This window comes from Notolepis coatsorum (assembly GCF_963971535.1).
Source record: "Notolepis coatsorum genome assembly, chromosome: 7".
Taxonomy (NCBI): domain Eukaryota; kingdom Metazoa; phylum Chordata; class Actinopteri; order Aulopiformes; family Paralepididae; genus Notolepis; species Notolepis coatsorum.
Genome location: NC_140171.1, coordinates 88,039,148 through 88,062,271, shown reverse-complemented (window position 1 = coordinate 88,062,271; position 23,124 = coordinate 88,039,148). Strand labels below are relative to the sequence as shown.

Here is a 23,124-nt window from a genome sequence, read left to right as displayed (position 1 = left end):
CTCTACTAAACATGTCTGTAATTTTAGAACATTTTTCTGCGTCTTTTACTAGCAATTCTAGCTTTTTCAGCTCCACCCTTTCTTTTTTTGCATTCTCCATTTCTGCGCTTCTAGGCCTACTCGCGGTTGGGAGGAAACGTGAATCTCATTCACTGATGTCTCATGTCTCATTCAAGACTGGCTAACAAAAGCATGTCTTTCACTTAACACCAAGAAAACAGTGTGTATGATGTTCACAAAGTCACCAGTAGAGGTCACTCACTCTAATGTGTTTCTGGGAGAGGCGGAGCTGGACATTGTACATTAATTCAAGTATCTTGGGGTCACATTGGACTCTACATTCACCTTCAAAAAGTAATGTGAAGAAAGTGACAAACACAGTCAAGTTTAACATCGAAAACTTCAGGCAGATCAGGCCCTGCCTGCCAGTTAATGCTGCAAGGATGTTTCTGCATTCAATGATTTTATCACACATCGAGTACTGTTTTATCAACTGGTCTCTTTCATATGTCACTACTCTTACACCAATAGAATTACTCTACAAAAAAGCCATAAAAGTATTTGATAGGAAACCAATTTCATTTCATCACTGTAATGTTTTAGAAAAACATAACATGCTAAGTTTCGAGAATTTCCAAGTTTTCAAATATACTTGCTTCATGTACAAGGTTCTGCATGGACTTGCCCCTCCCCCATTGAATGAGTTCATCCAACAGAAAGGAGACACTGGCATTACCACCAGGGCCATCAGTAGAGGGGACTGTAAGGTGCCTTTTCGGTATACTACCATTGCAAAAACTGTGTTCTCTGTTAAAAGTGGTAACTACTGGAATAGCCTACCAGTTGTGATTAGAGAGTGCCCTACATACTCCATGTTCAAGACCCATCTTAAACTGCATCTTAAGGCAAACCAGAACTGTGATCATTTTTAATCTGATTTAGTTTATGCAACTTGTTTATTGTTTTATTGCCCGCCCACACACTGGCCCACACACCGGCCCACATAATGGCCCACACACCGGCCCACATACGGCCCACACACTGGCCCACACACTACACCGGCCCACACACTACACCGGCCCACACACTGGCCCACACACTGGCCCACACACCGGCCCACACACTGGCCCACACACCGGCCCACATAATGGCCCACACACCGGCCCACATACGGCCCACACACTGGCCCACACACTACACCGGCCCACACACTGGCCCACACACTGGCCCACACACCGGCCCACACACTGGCCCACACACCGGCCCACACACTGGCCCACACACCGGCCCACACACCGGCCCACATACTGGCCCACACACCGGCACACACACTGGCCCACATTAGTGGCCCACACACCGGCACACATACTGGCCCACACACTGGCCCACATTAGTGGCCCACACACCGACTCACACACTGGCCCACACACCGGCCCACAGACTGGCCCACATACTGGCCCACACACCGGCCCACAGACTGGCCCACACACCGGCCCACACACCGGCCCACACACCGGCCCACACACCGGCCCACACACCGTCCCACATACCGGCCCACACACCGGCCCACACACCGTCCCACATACTGGCCCACACACCGACTCACACACTGGCCCACACACCGGCCCACATACTGGCCCACACACACCGGCCCACATACCGTCCCACACACCGGCCCACACACCGACTCACACACTGGCCCACACACCGGCCCACAGACTGGCCCACATACTGGCCCACACACCGGCCCACACACCGTCCCACATACTGGCCCACACACCGGCCCACACACTGGCCCACATTAGTGGCCCACACACCGACTCACACACTGGCCCACACACCGACTCACACACTGGCCCACACACCGGCCCACACACTGGCCCACATTAGTGGCCCACACACCGACTCACACACTGGCCCACACACTGGCCCACACACTGGCCCACACACCGGCCCACATTAGTGGCCCACACACTGGCCCACACACTGGCCCAAAAAAAAAAGTTAAAAAAAAGAAAAGTTAAAAAAAAAAGTATAAAAAAAAGATTTTTTTTTCTTTTGGACCAGCCCACTTTGGTTCCGGCCCATCGGGATTCGTCCCGAACGTCCCGATGGCCAGTCCGCCACTGCTGTCAATCAAAGGAGATCAGACTCATTGCAACTTCACCAAAACCAAAAGTGAAAATGAACATGTATGGAATATAAACATTGCGAGAGAAAGGAAATTGGCAAATATGGACTACAAAGGTTATATGAAGTAGGAAATGTCTTGCAGACTATATAACAACAATAATAATTTTGAAAAACTCTGTCCATTTGGGTGGAAATGTGAATAAAAACAGTGATACTTTTAAGGTATTTGACTTTACTCCAAAAATGTACAGAGCTTGACAGGCTGTGAGATACATGGTGCTTTAGTTTAGTAGACAAGTAGGAAATGCCCCCAAAAGGGTTTTTCAGATTCTAGATAGATTTTGCCTTCATTTCTAATACTCTTGACCTTTGGGTGCCAGCTATTAGCCGCAGCCGCCTGTAGCGAGGCCACCACTAGATAGATAGGGAACGGTCACCTTGTTTGTAGAGCTATAACTATATTCTATATTATAGCTATGGATACAATACTATGGCCCATTTGACATCGAGTATCTATCATTCAATATGTGAAAAAGAAATAATTTTTTCATCCATACATTCCCGTTTTATACCGTGGTGAATATAAGTATGGTCTTAGAGCGGTCTAGGGTCATTTCTGGGAGGCTGGTAATAGCCCACAACGTGTATTATAATAAATGCATTGGCGTTTTGCCCCTACACACGCTACAATAAAAAAAATCAAATGCATATGATAGGTATTATGTTCCATCATGAATGCATGAAAGGGTGGGGGGGGGGGTCATTTTTTGATGTTTTGATCGTCACCAACGGAATACATTGTTGACTAACGTTACACACATACGCTCGGATCGCAATGAAGACATTCTTGGATCAATGCAAGATTGATATCATATAGCCATTACCTTGACATGGATGTACCCCAAAAAGAATATTCCAATTATCTGATCGCCATTCCAAGTATTGATGTCCATCGTGTCGCCAACATAATCCAACACACATCACGAATCGGGAGTATTTGATTCTTCTCAATCTGAGCGTTATAACCGATCATCTTGCCCGGAGAAAAATAGCCGACCCGGACCCATATAATCGACGCACAGCCGAAAATACAAGTTTTCAAAGGGTGCTCGATACCGCCGCCTGGGAGGATCTGGCCGGTACTGCACCTTCGGAGTCCCAGTATGCCTTTTACAGGCAACATACAGCTCCCTGGTATTGAATAGGGTATTCAAATCGAAAAAAAGGAAAAACGACCCAGAAATGATTTAAGTCGTTTATGGCACTGAACGACTTAGGCCCAGAAACTCGTTTTTGGCACTGAAAGTGTTAAGGACATTCTGCAACCCCTTCCCCAATTATTTTGCCCCTGAAAATGCTCTATGCCCTGGTCAGAATACAAAAGAATGTAGGTGTGCCCTGCAGCAAGCCTTACCACCGGATCACATGACCGAGGACCCAATGCCATCCATGTCCCCCGGGCCGCACAAAGGGGACATGTCAACTCCGCTCCATCTCACAGGCGGAGGAAGGGTGAACAGCAAACTGCCTCGACACACTGACTCTCCTCTGGACTCCTCTCCTCTGCGTGCGATTGTTCTTTCCCCCTCACAGGCCTTGGAGATTTGGGAGGTTAGTCAGCACACTGTACTGTACGTCCCGAATCTCGAAGCAAAACGCTTCAGGGCTGGTGAACATATTTGCGTCCCCTTTTTTTCTTCTGCTGAGGGCGAGGGCAGGGCTGCCCTCTGTCGACTGAGATATTTGCCAAGCTTTTCGGTTGACACACAGGGACTGGGAGGAGATATGGGCAAATGCAGAGGGAGAAACCCGTCTGGTCATTCTCTTCTTGGATTAGGGTTAGAGGTGAGGAGGAACCTGTTCTGGTCATTCTCTTCTTGGTTTAGGATTATGGTTAGAGGTGACAGGAGAAACCTGTTCTGGTCATTCTCTTCTTGGTTTAGGATTATGGTTAGAGGTGAGTCATTGGACCTCATTCACCAACATTGCCGTACATTTCCTCTTCCTCAATGTGACGTTGAGGCATGACTGTAAATGTAAAACATATTTTTTTATCAATATTACAAATATTGTCGTATTTATTATTATTATGATTATGAGGCGAGATGAGAGATACTACAATGAGGCAGGATGAGAGACACTACAATGAGGCAGGATGAGAGACACTACAACGAGATGAGATGAGAGATACTACAATGAGATGAGATGAGAGACACTACAATGAGGCAAGATGAGCGATACTACAATGAGGCAGGATGAGAGATACTACAATGAGGCCGGATGAGAGATACTACAATGAGGCCGGATGAGAGATACTACAATGAGGCAGGATGACAGATACTACAATGAGGCAGGATGAGAGATACTACAATGAGGCAGGATGACAGATACTACAATGAGGCAGGATGACAGATACTACAATGAGGCAGGATGAGAGATACTACAATGAGGCAGGATGACAGATACTACAATGAGGCAGGATGACAGATACTACAATGAGGCAGGATGACAGATACTACAATGAGGCAGGATGACAGATACTACAATGAGGCAGGATGAGAGATACTACAATGAGGCAGGATGAGAGACACTACAATGAGGCAGGATGACAGATACTACAATGAGGCAGGATGACAGATACTACAATGAGGCAGGATGACAGATACTACAATGAGGCAGGATGAGAGACACTACAATGAGGCAGGATGACAGATACTACAATGAGGCAGGATGACAGATACTACAATGAGGCAGGATGAGAGACACTACAATGAGGCAGGATGACAGATACTACAATGAGGCAGGATGAGAGACACTACAATGAGGCCGGATGAGAGATACTACAATGAGGCCGGATGAGAGATACTACAATGAGGCAGGATGAGAGACACTACAATGACTTCAATAGCCCCCACTCTACTCCGTCATCTCTCAGTCATTGGTCTAGTAATTATTTTACAATCATGACCTCTATGAAGAGGTTTAGAACGTTCCACTATTACATTCTATACTTCTGTCCTCATCGTTCCTATTATTCATTCCTGTGATCTCTCAAAGCTCACTCTGTTTCAAAGTTATTATTTAAGAAAACTTTAGACTTTAGAAGAAAATAACTGAAACTATATTGTGTACTTTTTTGTCTTATTTGTCAACTTTATGTAGTCAAAGTTGTGAACATGAGTGCATGATGTTGAATAGTGTTTATTGAGATTGGGGTGTCTGCATGACTGAGGCAGTTGCCTTCACAAAGTGAAGTGTTTCTACTAGGGATGTCCGATATTATCGGCCTACCGATATTGGCATTAAAATGTAGGAAATTATCGATATCGGTTTTCAAAACTATTTTTTTATTTATTTTTTTACATTTATTTAACTTTTATTTACCCAGGCAAGCAAGTAAGAACAAATTCTTATTTTATTTATTGTCAAAAGTATGCATAATGTTGTGTTAATTCCACGACAAGAGATATGTAATGTTAATTAACTGAAATTATTCCGTTTTTTTGGGGGGGGGGAACCCCGCTTATATCGGTATCAGTTGATATCGGTATCGGAAATGAAGAGTTGGACAATATCGGTATATCGGATATCAGTAAAAAGCCAATATCGAACATCCCTAGTTTCTACACATCTTATAATAAACAACAAAAATACTGAAACAAATCAAATCTAAACTAAAATTACAATTCTAATACTAAAAACTAAACTGAAACTAAACTGAATTGAAAAAGAAAAGAAAAAGAAAAAAGAAATAAAAACAAAAAATGTAAAATGCAAAACTATAATAACCCTGGTGTTGCAGACATCCTTCTGTCATGGTGTTTGTCCAAAAACATCTCTTCTCCGCGTCCATTGCTTCAGCTGATGAACAGTTTCAGTTGATAAACACGCTCTCGTGTCTGTCCCTGAGTATTAGTTTACACTTCCTTATTTGGGGAAGTAATTTCTTGTGCGCGGAACCTAAACCCTAACGCTGGTCCTTCTCAACCACGGCAGGCACAGGATGAGCCTATAAAGGAGATTGATTGGACTGTAGCTGGTCCCCCTTACGCTCCAGCGCAGGGGGGGGGTCAGTGGCTCCCCGTCCCGACCGCTGAGTGTGTCGCCGCTTCTCTTTAATCCTGACAAGCTGCTCGCCCGTCTGCCATGAGCTATTTTATAACTGTATTTATAAACTTTTGGTTTGAGTTTTTTATTTAAATTTCTTTTTAAACACAATATAATATTGTTATATACAGTGGTGGAAGAAGTACACCACTGTATACCACTGTTTACTTAAAGGAACACGCCAACTTTTTGGGAAATTTGCTTATTTGCCATCTACCCTTCAGGTCACTGGGTAGTCGCACGGTTAGGTTCAATAACAGTTTCTTCCCCAAGGCCATACAACTGCTTCACTCCAACTCCTCCTAAATTGACCCCCTGCTGTTATGTTTCTTCTGGTCTAGGTTACATTGAACTGTCATCTATAGTTTTTCGTACTGTACTGTTTTGTCATGTATTTGTTCTAGGTGGTGTTTTCTGTACTGTACTGTTCCATGTGTCTTTTTATGTTTTTGTGGTGTATTGTCGCAGCTACCACCTGCACCGTGCTTGAATTCCACCAGCCTGGCCGTGTGGCAATAAAAGGAACTTGAACTTGAACTTGAACCCTGGAGTTAGACAAGCAGATACATACCATTTTCCTCTCTGTGCATGCATTAGGCTTAGGGAACAGCCGTACCGTTAGCCTAGCTTAGCGTCATTCACTGGAAGTAGGTGTGCCAGTGTAGCCTAGTTCCCAACAGTCACGAAATATACTCCAAATACAACTCCAAAACCTTCCTGTAAACATGTTGTGACCTGTGTATTTACCAGGTGAAAAATATATAATAACAATTAGTAGTGCTGTCAGGCGATAAAAAAAAGTTATCTAATTAATTACAGGATTTGTAATTAATTAATCGAATTAATCACATTTTAATCACATAACCATTTTAGGCCTGATATTTTATATTCTATAATCATATTTCAAATTGCATGTGTCCGGATGGCAGAATTCAGTACTGTATCTACAAAACCGTCTGTTTAATCATCATCATCATTAGGTGGCTTCTTCGTTCCGAAGGTTGCCTATCACTCTCCAACCCATTCTGTCCCCACTTCTTCTCTCCAACTCCGTGACTCCGCCTCTCACTCCGCTCCAATCACAGACGTTGTCTACCCAGCCTCTTCTTGGTCTTCCACTTCCTCTCTTTCCATCCACCTTCCCCATCACCACCTTCTTGAACATCTCCCTGCTGGATCCTCTCAGAACATGCCTGCACAACTCCATCTTTCTCTTTTTCAACCTCTCCAGCAGCTGTCCTCCTTGCATATCCGCTCTTCTCAGTACCTCCTCATTCTTGATCTTATCCTTCCATGTTATCTTCAGCATCTTCCTCAGCGTCCACATTTCAAAAGAGTCTATCATCCTCTTTGCCTCTTCATTCAGCGTCCATGCTTCTGCTCCGTATGAAAAGACTGACATAACATACGTTTCCAAAATTGGTCTTCGTTTTCCAACTTATGTTTAGATTTTTCAGGCCTGGTACATTTTTGCATGGTGTTATTCACAGTCAAAAAAAAAAAAAATGTATTGATATTCTCATTTGGTTCATTACAATTTACTCAAGCCTAGTAACAGACACACAGTCCCGGCGCCATGGGCGGGCATTAGGGGGCCGGGCCCGCCCACTGAGTCAGCTGTGCCCACCCTGGTAAAAAAAAAAAAAAATTCAATCAAAGTCAACTATCCAAATCCTTAGTCGGGGACAGCCCTAGTGGGCACTGATGTCAACAACAACACTACTGAAGCTAGCACGGCACTCTGTGAGAATTCGTTTTCTACCCTCAAGAACGTCTTTACAGAACATCGCCTTAGTATGCTTCATCGACGCAACTAAGGCCAATTTAATTCAGTTGGCATTTGAGAAGGACTTAACGAAAAAGTTCAGGAATGAGTGGAGGGGCAGTGTTTTAAGAAGATTTCACTCTGTCCCCAAACGCCGCTTGCCTCTCTACTTATGATGGTGAGTAGCCTGTGGAGAAATTTTGTTTGCTTTTTTATGCACCTTATTTTTGTCAGTTCAGTTCAGTTTGTCAGTGAATTCAGAAGTGTTGAATAAATAGAGACTTTTCAAAGATATAGAATAGAATAGAAATGTATTATCCTAAGGGAAATTTGACACTGCAAATCACTCAACATTAAACATTTAGACAGAACAAGTCACAAATAAGAATAACAAAACAAATGGCCTAAGAATAGAATAAAATGAAATAGAATAAAAATAGAATAAAAGATACAGTAAATAAATACAGTAAAAATATACTGAAGTCTACAGTAGGTGTAATAATGCACAGTGCTGTTTAAAAAGTAAGAGTCCAGGAAGATGGTAATTGTCACTCTGTGCTCAGTGATGCAGTGAGGCACAGTGATGCATTGTATAGTCTGATGGCTGTCGGAATGAAGGACTTCCTGTGCCATTCAGTGCTGCATTTAGGTAGTGTGAGCCTATAACATGCTCCTCCTGTCAGCCAAGTCTGTGTATAGTGGGTGGGAGGGGTTTTCCCTGATGGCCTGGAGCTTAGCAAGGTTCCTCCTCTCCGCCACCCTCGCTAGAGTCCAGCTCCACCCCAACCACGCTACTGGCCTTCTTGACCATCTTATCCAGCCTGTTTGTGTCCCCTGCTCTCAGTCCGCTGCCCCAGCAGGTCTGTTATATATCCGTTCAGTCTGTTTTTGTATAAGTGAAAGTTCTTAAGATAGAGAGAAATTAGATTTTTCAATTGCCTCTCTGCTGTTTAGTTCAGCACCGTGGGCAGCGTCAAGCAAGCCACAGCGCCGCTGTCCCAGCTGAAACGTATAAAAGGGAACCTGTGTTGAAAAACCATTGTGCCCCCCCGAGAACATTTTATGCCCCCCCACTAATTTGTTTCTGCAGCCTGGTCTGCAGACACAGTATTTCTGACATTGGGAATACATTCCCTGAGATCCATAGATGTCCCTAGAATCAGATACCAAGAACATGCAAATGGACCATATTAAAAAAAGTATGTAAATGTGTATTCTACGTTCTTATGGAATAAATGAGATATAAAAAAAAGAAAATGTAAATGTAAAAAAAAATTAACTTTTTCTTTTTAAATTAATTTTGAGTAAACTTTCATAACGCGATAATTTGCTGTGTAATTAATTAATCTAATTAACGCAATAAACTGACATTTTCGTTTTCTAAGCAGATATATACTCAGAATTTCTTTTTCAGAACCACTGCTGCCTGGGCGCAGTGATTTCATCACCTCAAAAGCCCTGTTTTTCCTTTCCGTGTTCCTTTAAGTAAAAGTAGAAATGCCCAGATAAATGAGTACTCTGGTAAAAGTAAAATTCCTCCGTTCAAATTCTACTTAAGTAAAAGTAGAGAAGTATTTTCTACTGAATGTACTTAAGTATCTAAAGTAAAAGTATGCTTTCTGCATAATGTTTGTGTATTCCAGTGCTTGGGAACATTCAAGCCTCGATCCATTGACCTCTAAAGGTTATGTTGAAGTGGTATGTGATCCAGTTATGCTGCTCTGATTAAAAGTTATGTTAAAGTGGTATGTGATCCAGTTATGCTTCTCTGATTCTTCCACCCGTGCGGTCCGTCGGCTAATTGTCTGTATAATCCGTGAGAGGCGACCATTTTGTAAAACCTTGAATCATGGGAATTGTAGTTTTTTTGCAGCCATTTCATAGCGGAGATCCAGAGCTATGGATCTGCGTTGGAATTTTTCAAAACTACACTTCCTGTAAAGTTCTATGGGGTTCAAGGTTCAGAGTTCTGTATGAATTATTTCAATAACTGTTATTATTCGGGATAATTCTACCACAAAAGGTAAAGCTTTTGACAAATATTGAAACGCAGTTAGTTTCTCTTCCCTATTGTCAGCATGCAGCAACAATTAGATCTGAAATTAGTTTGAAAACGGTTGAACCCTGATCAAAATAAAAAAGTACAGTAGATTACAGTAGATTTCATTATCTGTTCTTATGCACGCCTGGTGATACTAAATCCAAATTGAACTCGGGCATTTGAAAGATAATATATGTATATATATATAAATGTGCAAATTGGCTATAATAAGGTAATTTATAAGCCTGTTATTCTATATTCTATAATAATATTTCAAATGGCATTGGTCCGGATGGGAGAATTCAGTACTGTATAGGGATGCCCCGATCACGTTTTTTGCCACCGATACCGATCACCGATCGTCTTGAGCCATATCGGCCGATACCGATCCAATACCGATCGTTTTTGGTTTTATATTAAAAAAAAAACTTTTAAAAAAAGAATTTTAATAAAATATATATATATTATACTTGTAGTTGTATTATCTGCGAGACATCGCCACCACGCAACAAGTCAAAATGCTCGCTATCTCCACTGTCTGTGTGTATACTCTGCTTTGGTCAAATCACATTCAACATGCCCTCAGCAGGGTATCTGCGGCTCTGCAGATATACCCTACTCCCTCAGCTAGCCCCGTTCGTGACTGCGATGCAAGCCGGGGCTCAAATACGCATCGAATCAATGTTATAAGACATTGATATCCGGAGCTATCTGTAGCTACTGCTACCGGCTAGATAACGTTAAGACAACGCCTCAGTGAACTATTTAGTTTACTGGGACATTTCGTGTTGAACAGTGAGCTAACGTGAGCTAACGGAGGTATCAACATGCACTACTAGACTATTGCTGGAGCATTTGTTGATATCAGGAGCTATCAGTAGCTAGCCGGCTAGATACCGTTAGACAATGCCTCATGTATTAAACTAAAAGTGAATAGTTGACTGGGTCATTCTGTTTAAACAGTAACGATAGCTAGGTAGCTAACGTTAGCTCACGGAGATCTCATGCACTAGACTAGAGCGGAGCCTCCTCTGTGTTTACACGGGTAAGGGAGGGGCAGGGAGGAGGAGGAGCGGCAGTTTGCAGCTCCATGTGTCTGAGATAGAACTCAGCGAGTGAGATCTCCGCTAAGAATTGGATCATGTTTTTCGATCGGTTTTCACGATCGGCGAAAATAAAGCATTATCGGAATTCACCGATCTCATATTTATACTGAATATCGGCCGATACCGATCGCTGGCCGATCGATCGGGGCATCCTTAGTACTGTATCTACAGAACCTTCTGTTTAATCATCTTCCCTTTATTCATTTCCTTAGACTTTTTGTACACATGATCTCAAGAAGGTACTGAACGAGATCAGTGGCAGTTTGTAATGTTTGGTCATTATTAGCATGGTGTTATTCACTGCAAAGAAAAATCATAATTCATATTCTCCTTTGTTTCATCACAATTTAAGCAAGCCTAGTAATAGACACAATATTTCTGACACTGGGAATACATTCACTGAGGTCCATAGATGTCCCTAGATACCAAGAATATGCAAATGGACCTTGTAGAAGTGGAGCAATATTCCATTTACTTAGGTATGTATTTTAGACAGATTTTCAGAAAATAGGCTCCGGGTGGAAGAGGTTAAATGTTATGTTAAAGTGGTATGTGATCCAGTTATGCTGCTCTGATTAAAGGTTATGTTAAAGTGGTACAGTATATGGTGCAGTTATGCTGCTCTGATTACGTCCTCTTGAAGTTGACAGGTTTCAAATGTGAAAGTATATAATCTTCATGCATTTTTGCTATGTTTGCTATGCAAAATCCTTTTCTTCACAACCACATGCAGAAACAGACACAAGTGATACACAGCCACACGCAGAAACAGACACAAGTGATACACAGCCACACGCAGAAACAGACACTAGTGAAACACAGCCACACGCAGAAACAGACACTAGTGAAACACAGCCACATGCAGAAACAGACACTAGTGAAACACAGCCACACGCAGAAACAGACACTAGTGAAACACAGCCACACGCAGAAACAGACACTAGTGATACACAGCCACACGCAGAAACAGACACTAGTGATACACAGCCACACACAGAAACAGACACTAGTGAAACACAGCCACATGCAGAAACAGACACTAGTGAAACACAGCCACACGCAGAAACAGACACTAGTGAAACACAGCCACACGCAGAAACAGACACTAGTGATACACAGCCACACACAGAAACAGACACTAGTGATACACAGCCATACACAGAAACAGACACTAGTGATACACAGCCACACGCAGAAACAGACACTAGTGATACACAGCCACACGCAGAAACAGACACTAGTGATACACAGCCACACGCAGAAACAGACACTAGTGATACACAGCCACACGCAGAAACAGACACTAGTGATACACAGCCACACACAGAAACAGACACTAGTGATACACAGCCATACACAGAAACAGACACTAGTGATACACAGCCACACGCAGAAACAGACACTAGTGATACACAGCCACACGCAGAAACAGACACTAGTGAAACACAGCCACACGCAGAAACAGACACAAGTGATACACAGCCACACGCAGAAACAGACACTAGTGATACACAGCCACACGCAGAAACAGTTGTAAATAATATGGACAGCGGTCAACCACATCTGGCTGTACCTACTGGCAATCTGAATTCACAGAGCCCCAGTTTTACAAAGACAAAATATCTATCCACCCCCAACCCAAATATGTCCATTTAAACAATCATTCAAATGGATGAGGGCAAGATTCCACAGGCTTCCAAAAGTATGTTTGTCCTAACTGTCAGCCTGTACTCCTTTCTCTCCTCGTCCTCCCAGGAACTGGCCAATAGATGTTGCTTTATCACTTTCGGCTTTGCTCAGTGTCCAAGACTTCAAGGCAACATCACCCACCAGCGCAACAAAACCTCTGGAAGGCTTTTTGTTGTCATCAACTTAGAGTTGATAAATACATCCATTGCTTACTTTCCACACTCTCCACAAAAGCAACACACTTCTGAGTTAAGCTGCTTGTCCTCTGCCAGTCCGTATTACTATGAGCAGCTATAAATCCTAAACTAGCCACACTGCTTGTCCCGGGCCAGTCCGTATTACTATGAGCACCTACACCTATATCCCGGACTGTATTTTTATTCCTTGTTCTTATTTGTGATTTTAGATTTTTGACTACCTAAATGTTTACTGTGAGCACTCTGTAGTGCTGAATTTCCCTCGGGATCAATAAAGTACTTCTATTCTATTCTATTCTATTCTATTCTATTCTATTCAATATAAGCCCTAAACTTGCCAAACTGCTTGTCCTGAGCCAGTCCATATTACTATGAACACATATATAACCTAAACTAGCCAAGCTGCATCTTCTTACATAATTGCAAATAGCTTTTTACAGTATTGTTCTGTAGTTGTTTGACAGGGTTGATTTTTTTATAGTGCTCTTCTGTAGTTGTTTGACAGCAGGTCTTTTATTTAATTTTTTTCAGTGCTGTTCTGTAATGGTTTGACAGGGTTGTTTTTTACAGTGCTGTTCTGTAGTTGTTTGACAGCAGGTATTTTTTTATTTAATTTTTTTCAGTGCTGTTCTGTAATGGTTTGACAGGGTTGTTTTTTTACAGTGCTGTTCTGTAGTTGTTTGACAGCAGGTCTTTTTTATTTAATTTTTTTCAGTGCTGTTCTGTTGTTCTGTGGTTGTTTTACAGGGTTGCTTTTTACAGTGCTGTTATGTAGTTGTTTTACATGGTTGCTTTTTACAGTGCTGTTCTGTAATGGTTTGACAGGGTTGTTTTTTACAGTGATGTTCTGTAGTTGTTTGACTGGGTTGGTTTTGACAGTATTCTGTAGTTGTTTGACAGAGTTGTTTTTACAGTATTCTGTAGTTGTTTGACAGGGTTGTTTTTACAGTATTCTGTAGTTGTTTGACAGGGTTGTTTTTACAGTATTATGTAGTTGTTTGACAGGGTAGTTTTTACAGTATTCTGTAGTTGTTTGACAGGGTTGTTTTTACAGTATTCTGTAGTTGTTTGACAGGGTTGTTTTTACAGTATTCTGTAGTTGTTTGACAGAGTTGTTTTTACAGTATTCTGTAGTTGTTTGACAGGGTTGTTTTTACAGTATTCTGTAGTTGTTTGACAGGGTTGTTTTTACAGTATTATGTAGTTGTTTGACAGGGTAGTTTTTACAGTATTCTGTAGTTGTTTGACAGGGTTGTTTTTACAGTATTCTGTAGTTGTTTGACAGGGTTGTTTTTACAGTATTCTGTAGTTGTTTGACAGGGTAGTTTTTACAGTATTCTGTAGTTGTTTGACAGGGTTGTTTTTACAGTATTCTGTAGTTGTTTGACAGGGTTGTTTTTACAGTATTCTGTAGTTGTTTGACAGGGTTGTTTTTACAGTATTCTGTAGTTGTTTGACAGGGTAGTTTTTACAGTATTCTGTAGTTGTTTGAAAGGGTTGTTTTTACAGTATTCTGTAGTTGTTTGACAGGGTTGTTTTTACAGTATTCTGTAGTTGTTTGACAGGGTAGTTTTTACAGTATTCTGTAGTTGTTTGAAAGGGTTGTTTTTACAGTATTCTGTAGTTGTTTGACAGGGTAGTTTTGACAGTATTCTGTAGTTGTTTGACAGGGTTGTTTTACAGTATTCTGTAGTTGTTTGACAGGGTTGTTTTTACAGTATTCTGTAGTTGTTTGAAAGGGTTGTTTTTACAGTATTCTGTAGTTGTTTGACAGGGTTGGTTTTAATAGCGTTGTCTTGTTTTACCGCCATCATCTGCAGACCACCCTTACAGCCTTGCTTTGCACTTCTCTTCTCTTCTCTCTGTTTGATGATGCATGCCTCATCTTTCCTGCCCTTCGTCATGCTTGTGCGTTCCACACGCTTCTCTCTCTGCAACCTCTTTTCTTCTTCCTCTTCTCTCTCTCTCTCTCTGTTTCAGCAAAACTATACAGATCAATATAATCGATGACGAGGAGTATGAGAAAAACAAGAACTTCTTCATGGAGCTCGGAGAACCCCGCCTGGTGGAAATGAGTGACAGGAAAGGTGGGGCCCTCTTCCCACATTTTAACCCCGCCCCCTAGGACATTTTAACCCCGCCCCCTGGGAGGCCCTTATGCTGTGTCATAGTCCACTGGGTCCAGACACACGACTAATTACCTTTGTTAGCTCAAACCCATCTCCATGGCATACAGGAAGGAGCACCATGATTTAAATTCCCAAGTTCAAAGGGAGCATTAGATACATTGGGTTATGTTTTTTTTTTTTTTTTTTGGCTTAAATCAGTCAAACCTAAATTCAATTGGTTTAGATCCAGAGTTTGGCATTTTTGATAACAGAACTATCTTCCTCATATTCACAAAGCTTCCCATAGTAGGAGTGCTGATCTGGGGTCAGTGAGAAGGTCCATTTGGCTTCATGACCTTGTTTCAGACAAATCGAAAAGCTCAAATACAACGCAGAATTAAATCTAGAGGCGAATGCAAACAAAGACAATGTAAATAAAGACAATGTAAACAAAGACAATGCAAACAAAGACAATGGAAATATGCGAACAGAGGCGGACAGACGCAGCTTCACTCAAACACGGCTCGAGTTTAAAGCGTTTCAAATTAATTGTTGTCGTCCCTACGAACACAAGTGTCAGTGACGTATCAGTGACCTTTCACCTTTTGTGGTGGAAACATACTTTATTATGAACAGTATCATCAGAAATATGATGTTGACATGCTGGGAAGATTCACCTGCAACACTAAAGTGATGTTGAATAATCTGCTGAATCTTCTGGATCTGATTGGTCCTGATGTTATGACCTAACTAGCGGACCTGAAATCTCACTGATACCCTCTCTGACCTGAACTCTATCACCTAGTATACGACTCGGTCACATGATGAGTTTACGACTTGACCAGGACCGACCGAACACACCGTTACAACGAGTTCCACCACTCTCCTACTCTAGAGGGGAGTTGTCCTGAGTGCTTTGCGTTGAGTTTTGGAGTCCCCTCTCTGTTCAAAGAGTTCTTATTTGCTATAAATGCACAAGCCAAAGACTTCGTGGTTTGACCAATATATCAGTCTACTGGCTGATATTGGCCATTTAAAAAAATACCGGTATTGCCGACATTGCCATTCTTCGTGGGATCTAGCAGGCAAATTTTAATGCTAGGGCAATAATAATGGTATCATATAAAGCTAGAGATTACAAGGAATAAAATACAATAAAAATGCAATATTTTATATCCAATTCCTAGTACAATTGTAATGTTACCAACTGCAAACATGTAATCACTACCTACTATAGCTAACATTGATGCATTTATGTTTAGCAATTTTATCTCTGATTTGTTATTATTAAATTGCAGTATTTTATCAGATGCATTATATCTCCCTGCTCTCTAAATATCATCATCATCATCATCATCATTTATTTATTCGCACATGGAATTACATATTCATATAATTTACCAAAAATACCATGGCCGATTGTTGTGTCAAAATACAGATAACATAAATTCAGATTACAGCTCAGTTTTTTAAACAAAGTATTCTGTCTTCTCTCCCAAGCTTGAAAAATAAAATCTGCTACAAAAATAATTCCCTTCCTGAAGCACAACTCAAGTTGTTCATATTCATCCTGCTCAAGAACAGGATAGTAAAACAAAAAGTGAACCTTGTGTTCTCAATTCCACCTCTAACTCACACACCAAACAAAGTCTGTCCTCTGGGGTGGCCTTAGATCTGCCCTACTGTAAGTCTCCTGGGCTAGTGGTGATGTCCCTGACCATATCTGTGCACATAGTATAAATGCTAAAGTTCTTCCTTGTATGCCACACGAGGCCTGGTGAGAGCGTGCAAAGACCCTGACACTCATACAGTACCACGGTGACTCAAGGGCCATGGAGACGGAGGACCTGTCACAAGTCTTGGTGTGCTTGAATGTGTGAACTTGCATGACCCCCCCCCTGAATTACCCCTCCCCTCAGCCCCTTACCTCTCCCATTTCTTTCTGTTTTTGTGCCCTATCTCTGTGTCCCCTTCACAGGAAGACCATAGCGGTTAGAATACTTGACCACGAGGAGTATGATAAGCAGGCCGGCTTCTGCATAGAGCTGCAGGAGCCCTATTGGAAGAGGAAGAAGTGGACAGGTGTGGGAGTCCCCCTCAGAGTAGAGCACGGACCTGTATTTATCAAAGTCTCGAAGTGGGAGTGCTGACCAGAGACCAGATTGGCTCATGAAGTCATAGTGAAGGTGTATATGGTCGTGTGACCTGAGCACTGATCCTAGAACAGTACTTCCACTCTTAGACGTGTGATAAATATTGGCCCCTGACCTTGTCTGACAAAACCTTCTCTTCCATTCACTTCACGCACCACTCTCCCTTCACCTTTATCTTCCATTGGCTTCCATTCTCCACTGTTGCTAGGCTGCTCTCGCCCCTTCGTTAATTAATGCTGTCGATCAAGCCTTGCCACTGGTAAAAAAGATATTGGGAGAGGGTGTCATTGGGTCCAGGGTAGAGATTGCAGGGTTCAGCAGAGTTGCGTTTATTTTTTTGCCTCGAGTACCTGTGATGTCATTATGATGTAATTTCCAGAAGACATGACATCACGTGGAGCTCTTGACTTCATGTGATGTTCAATCAAACACGTTTCCACTGTCATTGCTAACTAGCCTCGGTTCCTAACGCCATTTTGAGTGTTGTTTTGAGTACATACTAAAACAACTAACAATCATTCAATCAACAATCAATCAATGATATTAATGATATATTATGTGCTGCAGGACATTCTAGAACGACCTTCTACTTACGGTACACACTGCCAACAATGCATATCCTGTTATTCACACGGCCTGTGGTCATTATAATGGACTAAGGACTGATGAAATTCTGCTGTTTACAATACATTATTGAGCTCTAAATCAATCCTAGACAACAAGAGTTAAAGGGCAACACCACCCAAATTAAGAATTCCTTAATTCCTAAAGTTCCATCAATATTTGTGCACACAAGCTACAGTACTCTCTCCCAAAACCAGAAACCAGAGAAGATTCAAACTTGTGATGTCATCAGGTATCAAGTCTGGAGCTGCTCCGTTGACAATGAGCGGGAGACTGATATTGTGGACCCACAGAACATTTGTTTTCTTTTTTTATACCCATTCTATAGTAGTGTTCTGAGTTCTGAAATAGAACATGTACAGTATGTACCTGTATACTCAGAACATCCCCCTGGGTGCTCTCAGTGTCACCTTCAATATCTTCCCCACCTTCATTATCTATGGAGCAGCTTCAGACGTTATAAGACAAGATATCTCATTATTGATCCCCTTTGGGAAATTCAGGCGTCATAGTAGCATGGGGGAGGTACAGGTATGGGTAGGGTAATAGTAGAAAGACATAAATATAGGCAATAAAATTAGATAGATTAGAAAATATGAGAAAAATAAACAGTGTAAACAAAGGTGCAGATGAGGATCTGTATCAAATCAAATCAAATGTATTTGTATAGCCCGAGATCACATGGAATTGACCCCAAGGGCTTTACAGGTCAAGAAGAAACATCACAATAGATCCACAACAAAAAGAAACATGAAATTATCAGTGATAATATAGTGTTGCTGTGGATGATAGAACATGGAGAATAGAACAGGCGAATAATTGGTATGTATGTATATATACAAGTAATGAAACACATACATGGTAGCAATAGTATCTAAAGTACATAAGAGCATTTTAAAATTACGTACGCCCTATCGGTTATAATATACAATTACAGTTACAATAAATAAACACCCGATGACGTCACAAGTTTGAGTTTTTGCAGTCTAGTTTTTAGACTTGGAAGAGTTGTTAATTTTTCACTTGTATGTTTTGGACTGTCTTAGACCAGAGGATTGGTTCAGAGTCTGTCCTCCACCTCTGCCTGCTCCCCTGCCATCGCTGTCACTAGTGTCTCACTGTCTCTCGCTCACTGTCATCTGTCTCATGTTGTTTCTCATTTTGTTTCCTCTCATCACATCATCAGCCATGTTGCTTCAGGAAACCGGTAAGACGTCTAGTTTTTTTTGTTGTTGGTGTCCTTGCTGTACTGTATGACAGCGGTCGACCAGATATTATTGGTTTGCTGATATTGACAATTTTTAAATTGGAATTATGGTATCGTATGAACCTAGAGATCACAAGGAATCCGATACCAATTCGTCTTAGCTTAAAAGGACTCCAAATTTCAATATTTTGAAAGGAAAAAATACTGCAATATTTTGTCAGGTTACATTTAAGCTAACTCCATGTTTATTTCGGCTATTGTAAGCAAGGGCAACCCTAGCTTTCATCAACCAGCTAAGCTAGCTAGCTGATACTGTAGCTAACATTGGTGAACTTACATTCAGCAATTTTGTGTCTCATTTGTTATTATTAAAGCATTGTATTCTAATAGATGCCTCCCCACTCTCTGAGAATATCGGTATCGGCCATTGAAAAACCCATATCGATCGACCACTGCTGTATGATTCGCTGTCATGCTGACTTGTGTTGTCTTTTACTGCTAATATCTCACTCATCACCTCTGATGTCCATCACTCTCTGCACACTTGAAAACAAAATGTAAACATACTGGTTATTCTCATGTTATTCTCACCTTCTCATAAGGTGTGGCCAGCAGTAACAACCCCTCCTCAACCCACACATCAGACCAAAACAAATAATGTAAACCAAGCACTGCTATTTTGCCTAGAGGTCGCTGTTTGACGGCATTACAGATTCTACCTTTAATGCATTGTTCTTGGGAAATAACAGGGTCATAATGCATTCATAAGACTTGACTTGCCTGAAACGCACTCCTACATAGAGCTGCCTCTACGCCTGTACGTCGCACAGCCTGAAACACACTCCTACGCAGAGCTGCCTCTATGCCTGTATGTCACACAGCCTGAAACACACTCCTACACAGAGCTGCCTCTATGTCACACAGCCTGAAACACACTTCCACGCAGAGCTGCCTCTACGCCTGTACGTCACACAGCCTGATATACACTCCTACACAGAGCTGCATCTACGCCTGTATGTCACACAGCCTGAAACACACTCCTACACAGAGCTGCCTCTACACCTGTACGGCACACAGCCTGAAACACACTCCTACACAGAGCTACCTCTACACCTGTACGGCACACAGCCTGAAACACAACTCTGTCCAAAGTGCCTTATTACTGTAACAAGAACTGACCTCCCCAATAAAATTAGATTGAAAGAAAAAGCTTCCAAATATGAAGCTTGTCTGTCTGAACATTTATGAGTTATGCTGTGATATAGTAATCAGAAAAGTAAACGGACAGTTTTTTCTGCTTACAAAACCCATACCTTTATGGCTGCATTCATTGTTGTTTCCATGGACACAGTGAATAAAGAAGGCTGTACAGACACCATAAACTGAAATAATTTAACTTTGTTTGACTCATTATTGGTTCTTATTCATATAGTAAACTAAAAGAAAGTGAGAGGGAACAATAATATATTATTTATTCAATATGTTAAGGGGAAATAATATGAGTAAAGGTAGCACCAGTTAGTTTACTTCCTGTCTTGGAAGAGACTGGTAATGGCCAGAGAAAGTAATGTGCATACAGTACTTCACCACTACCTATACCTTCAGCTACACTACTGACTTATGTATGTGTTACGAATGCATTATAACCCTGTTACTTCTCAAGTACAATTTGTTCATTAGATGAGTAATGAACCATTTTATTATGACCGAGCAGTTAATGAGGAACAACACCCAAATTAACAATTTCCATGTTATTTAGATGTTATTTCCATGTTATTTAGATGTTATTTCCATGTTATTTAGATGTTATTTCCATGTTATTTAGATGTTATTTCCATGTTATTTCCATGTTATTTATAAGTTATTTCCATGTTATTTCCATGTTATTTAGATGTTATTTACATGTTATTTACATGTTATTTACATGGCCTAGGAAGGTTCATTCAATATTTGAGCTACTTTCTCGTAAAGCCAGAAACCAGTTTTGGATTTGAGGAGAGAGTTTGTTTGTGGTCACTAATACTTTGGACCGTTTTAGACCAGAGAAATAACATGTAGGAATTATTCAATTGGGTGTAGTTCCCCTTTAATGTAAAGCATGTACAGTATGCTGCCACTTTTAACAATCACACGTGTTTTGAAAATGACACATCCTTTTAGAAGGGTGTGCAGCGAAAGGTATTTTAATTTATGATTAAAAATAAATCATGCATTCCTTTTTAGGTGGATTCATCAAAACAGGTATTGTATGACGCTGTGTATTTTTATTGCACACCATGCTTTATTCAGAAAACAATTAGGCCTAATGATGACTGGTGAATTCCAACTAATTCATCGTTCTTATGAATTCCCAATAGACAAAAGAAGTTATGGTAAGTGTGTTGTGAGCGTTTGCTTTTAAACAATTGACATTTAAAGCAACGTTTGTTGTTATTAACAGAGATGGTATGATGTGTTTGTGGGATTAAAACATTTATTTTTATTTTTGTGACCCACTAATGATAAGCCTCTTCATCCACTGATTCAAGCGCTGATGGTCGTAAAGGAACATCATCAAACCTTCAGACGCCGCACTGATTTACAAGAGCATTATGTCCATCAGTGACACACTTTTAAAGGGATCATTCTGAGATTTTTGGACATTAAGGGGTATGACATACATTGCTAGTTGTCTATTTTATTTTCTATAATGTGTTTATTGACATTTTCTTTTAATGTACATACTTTATAAGGAATGAAAAGAAAATGAAACATACATACACCGACACCACTGTTCATGTTGTAACCAGCCCCAGAGTGTAGTAACTGATTCATGTTGTAACCAGCCCAGAGCGTAGTAACTGATTCATGTTGGAACCAGCCCCCGAGCGTAGTAACTGATTCGTGTTGGAACCAACCCCAGAGCGTAGTAACTGATTCATGTTGGAACCAGCCCCAGAGTGTAGTAACTGATTCATGTTGGAACCAGCCCCAGAGTGTAGTAACTGATTCATGTTGGAACCAGCGCCAGAGTGTAGTAACTGATTCATGGTGGAACCAGCCCCAGAGTGTAGTAACTGATTCATGTTGTAACCAGCGCCAGAGTGTAGTAACTGATTCATGGTGGAACCAGCGCCAGAGTGTAGTAACTGATTCATGGTGGAACCAGCGCCAGAGTGTAGTAACTGATTCATGGTGGAACCAGCGCCAGAGTGTAGTAACTGATTCATGGTGGAACCAGCGCCAGAGTGTAGTAACTGATTCATGGTGGAACCAGCGCCAGAGTGTAGTAACTGATTCATGGTGGAACCAGCGCCAGAGTGTAGTAACTGATTCATGGTAGAACCAGCGCCAGAGTGTAGTAACTGATTCATGGTGGAACCAGCCCCAGAGTGTAGTAACTGATTCATGTTGTAACCAGCCCCAGAGTGTAGTAACTACGTGGCAATGGGGCTAGTTCCAACACATGGTGTCGATCTGCAGCATAGAAAATGCTGGAGGACCACAATTTTCAGTTGTGGATGGTTAAAACGTTTGCCTGCATGTTGTGTTGTGGATTAACACTTCTTTGTCTCCTAACCCTGTTTGCTGCCCTTCTGAAGCTTCCTGGTTCTCTTGGAACCAGGCCAGGGCTCCATTCACGAGACTCGCCATTGCATCAACTACAGTATACTACTAGCAAGTAATTCATACATGTACAACTTAATGTACAAACATCTGAACTATACCTTTAAGGGGAGGTACTGTACCCCAGTTGAATATGATTTCTTTAAAAAAAATCTTTAGATCTTTTCAAAATTGAGTTATTTAAAAAGTAATAGGAAAATGTAGATTTGTAGGGCGGCTAAGTGGCGCAGTGGGCAAGGCGCTCGCCACTAACGCAGGATATGCTGGGTTCGAGCCCAGCTCTCGGCGTTGCTTCCGGCTTGGCTGGTCGTTCATACTAATACAATTGGCAGTATTAGGGGGTGGGAAAGCCGGTGGGTGAGGATCGGACATTGTGGACAGCGACTCC

At 41.5% G+C, this 23,124-nt stretch overlaps 1 protein-coding gene across 3 annotated transcripts in view; it reads left to right on the top strand.

Moving 5' to 3' along the window:
• Positions 1 to 23,124, top strand: part of slc8a1a (solute carrier family 8 member 1a) — a gene marked incomplete at both ends in the record, with an annotated part of 87,249 nt that overhangs the window by 12,163 nt on the left and 51,962 nt on the right. Inside the window, 3 exons of one of the 3 annotated variants that reach the window (XM_084318496.1) lie at positions 15,019 to 15,125; positions 19,110 to 19,130; positions 21,354 to 21,371. In XM_084318496.1, coding sequence (XP_084174622.1) covers positions 15,019 to 15,125; positions 19,110 to 19,130; positions 21,354 to 21,371 — 146 coding nt within the window. Of the gene's footprint in view, positions 1 to 15,018; positions 15,126 to 17,124; positions 17,229 to 19,109; positions 19,131 to 21,353; positions 21,372 to 23,124 lie in introns of all 3 variants that reach the window. The other 2 variants (XM_084318498.1, XM_084318497.1) reach the window with 2 other exon arrangements.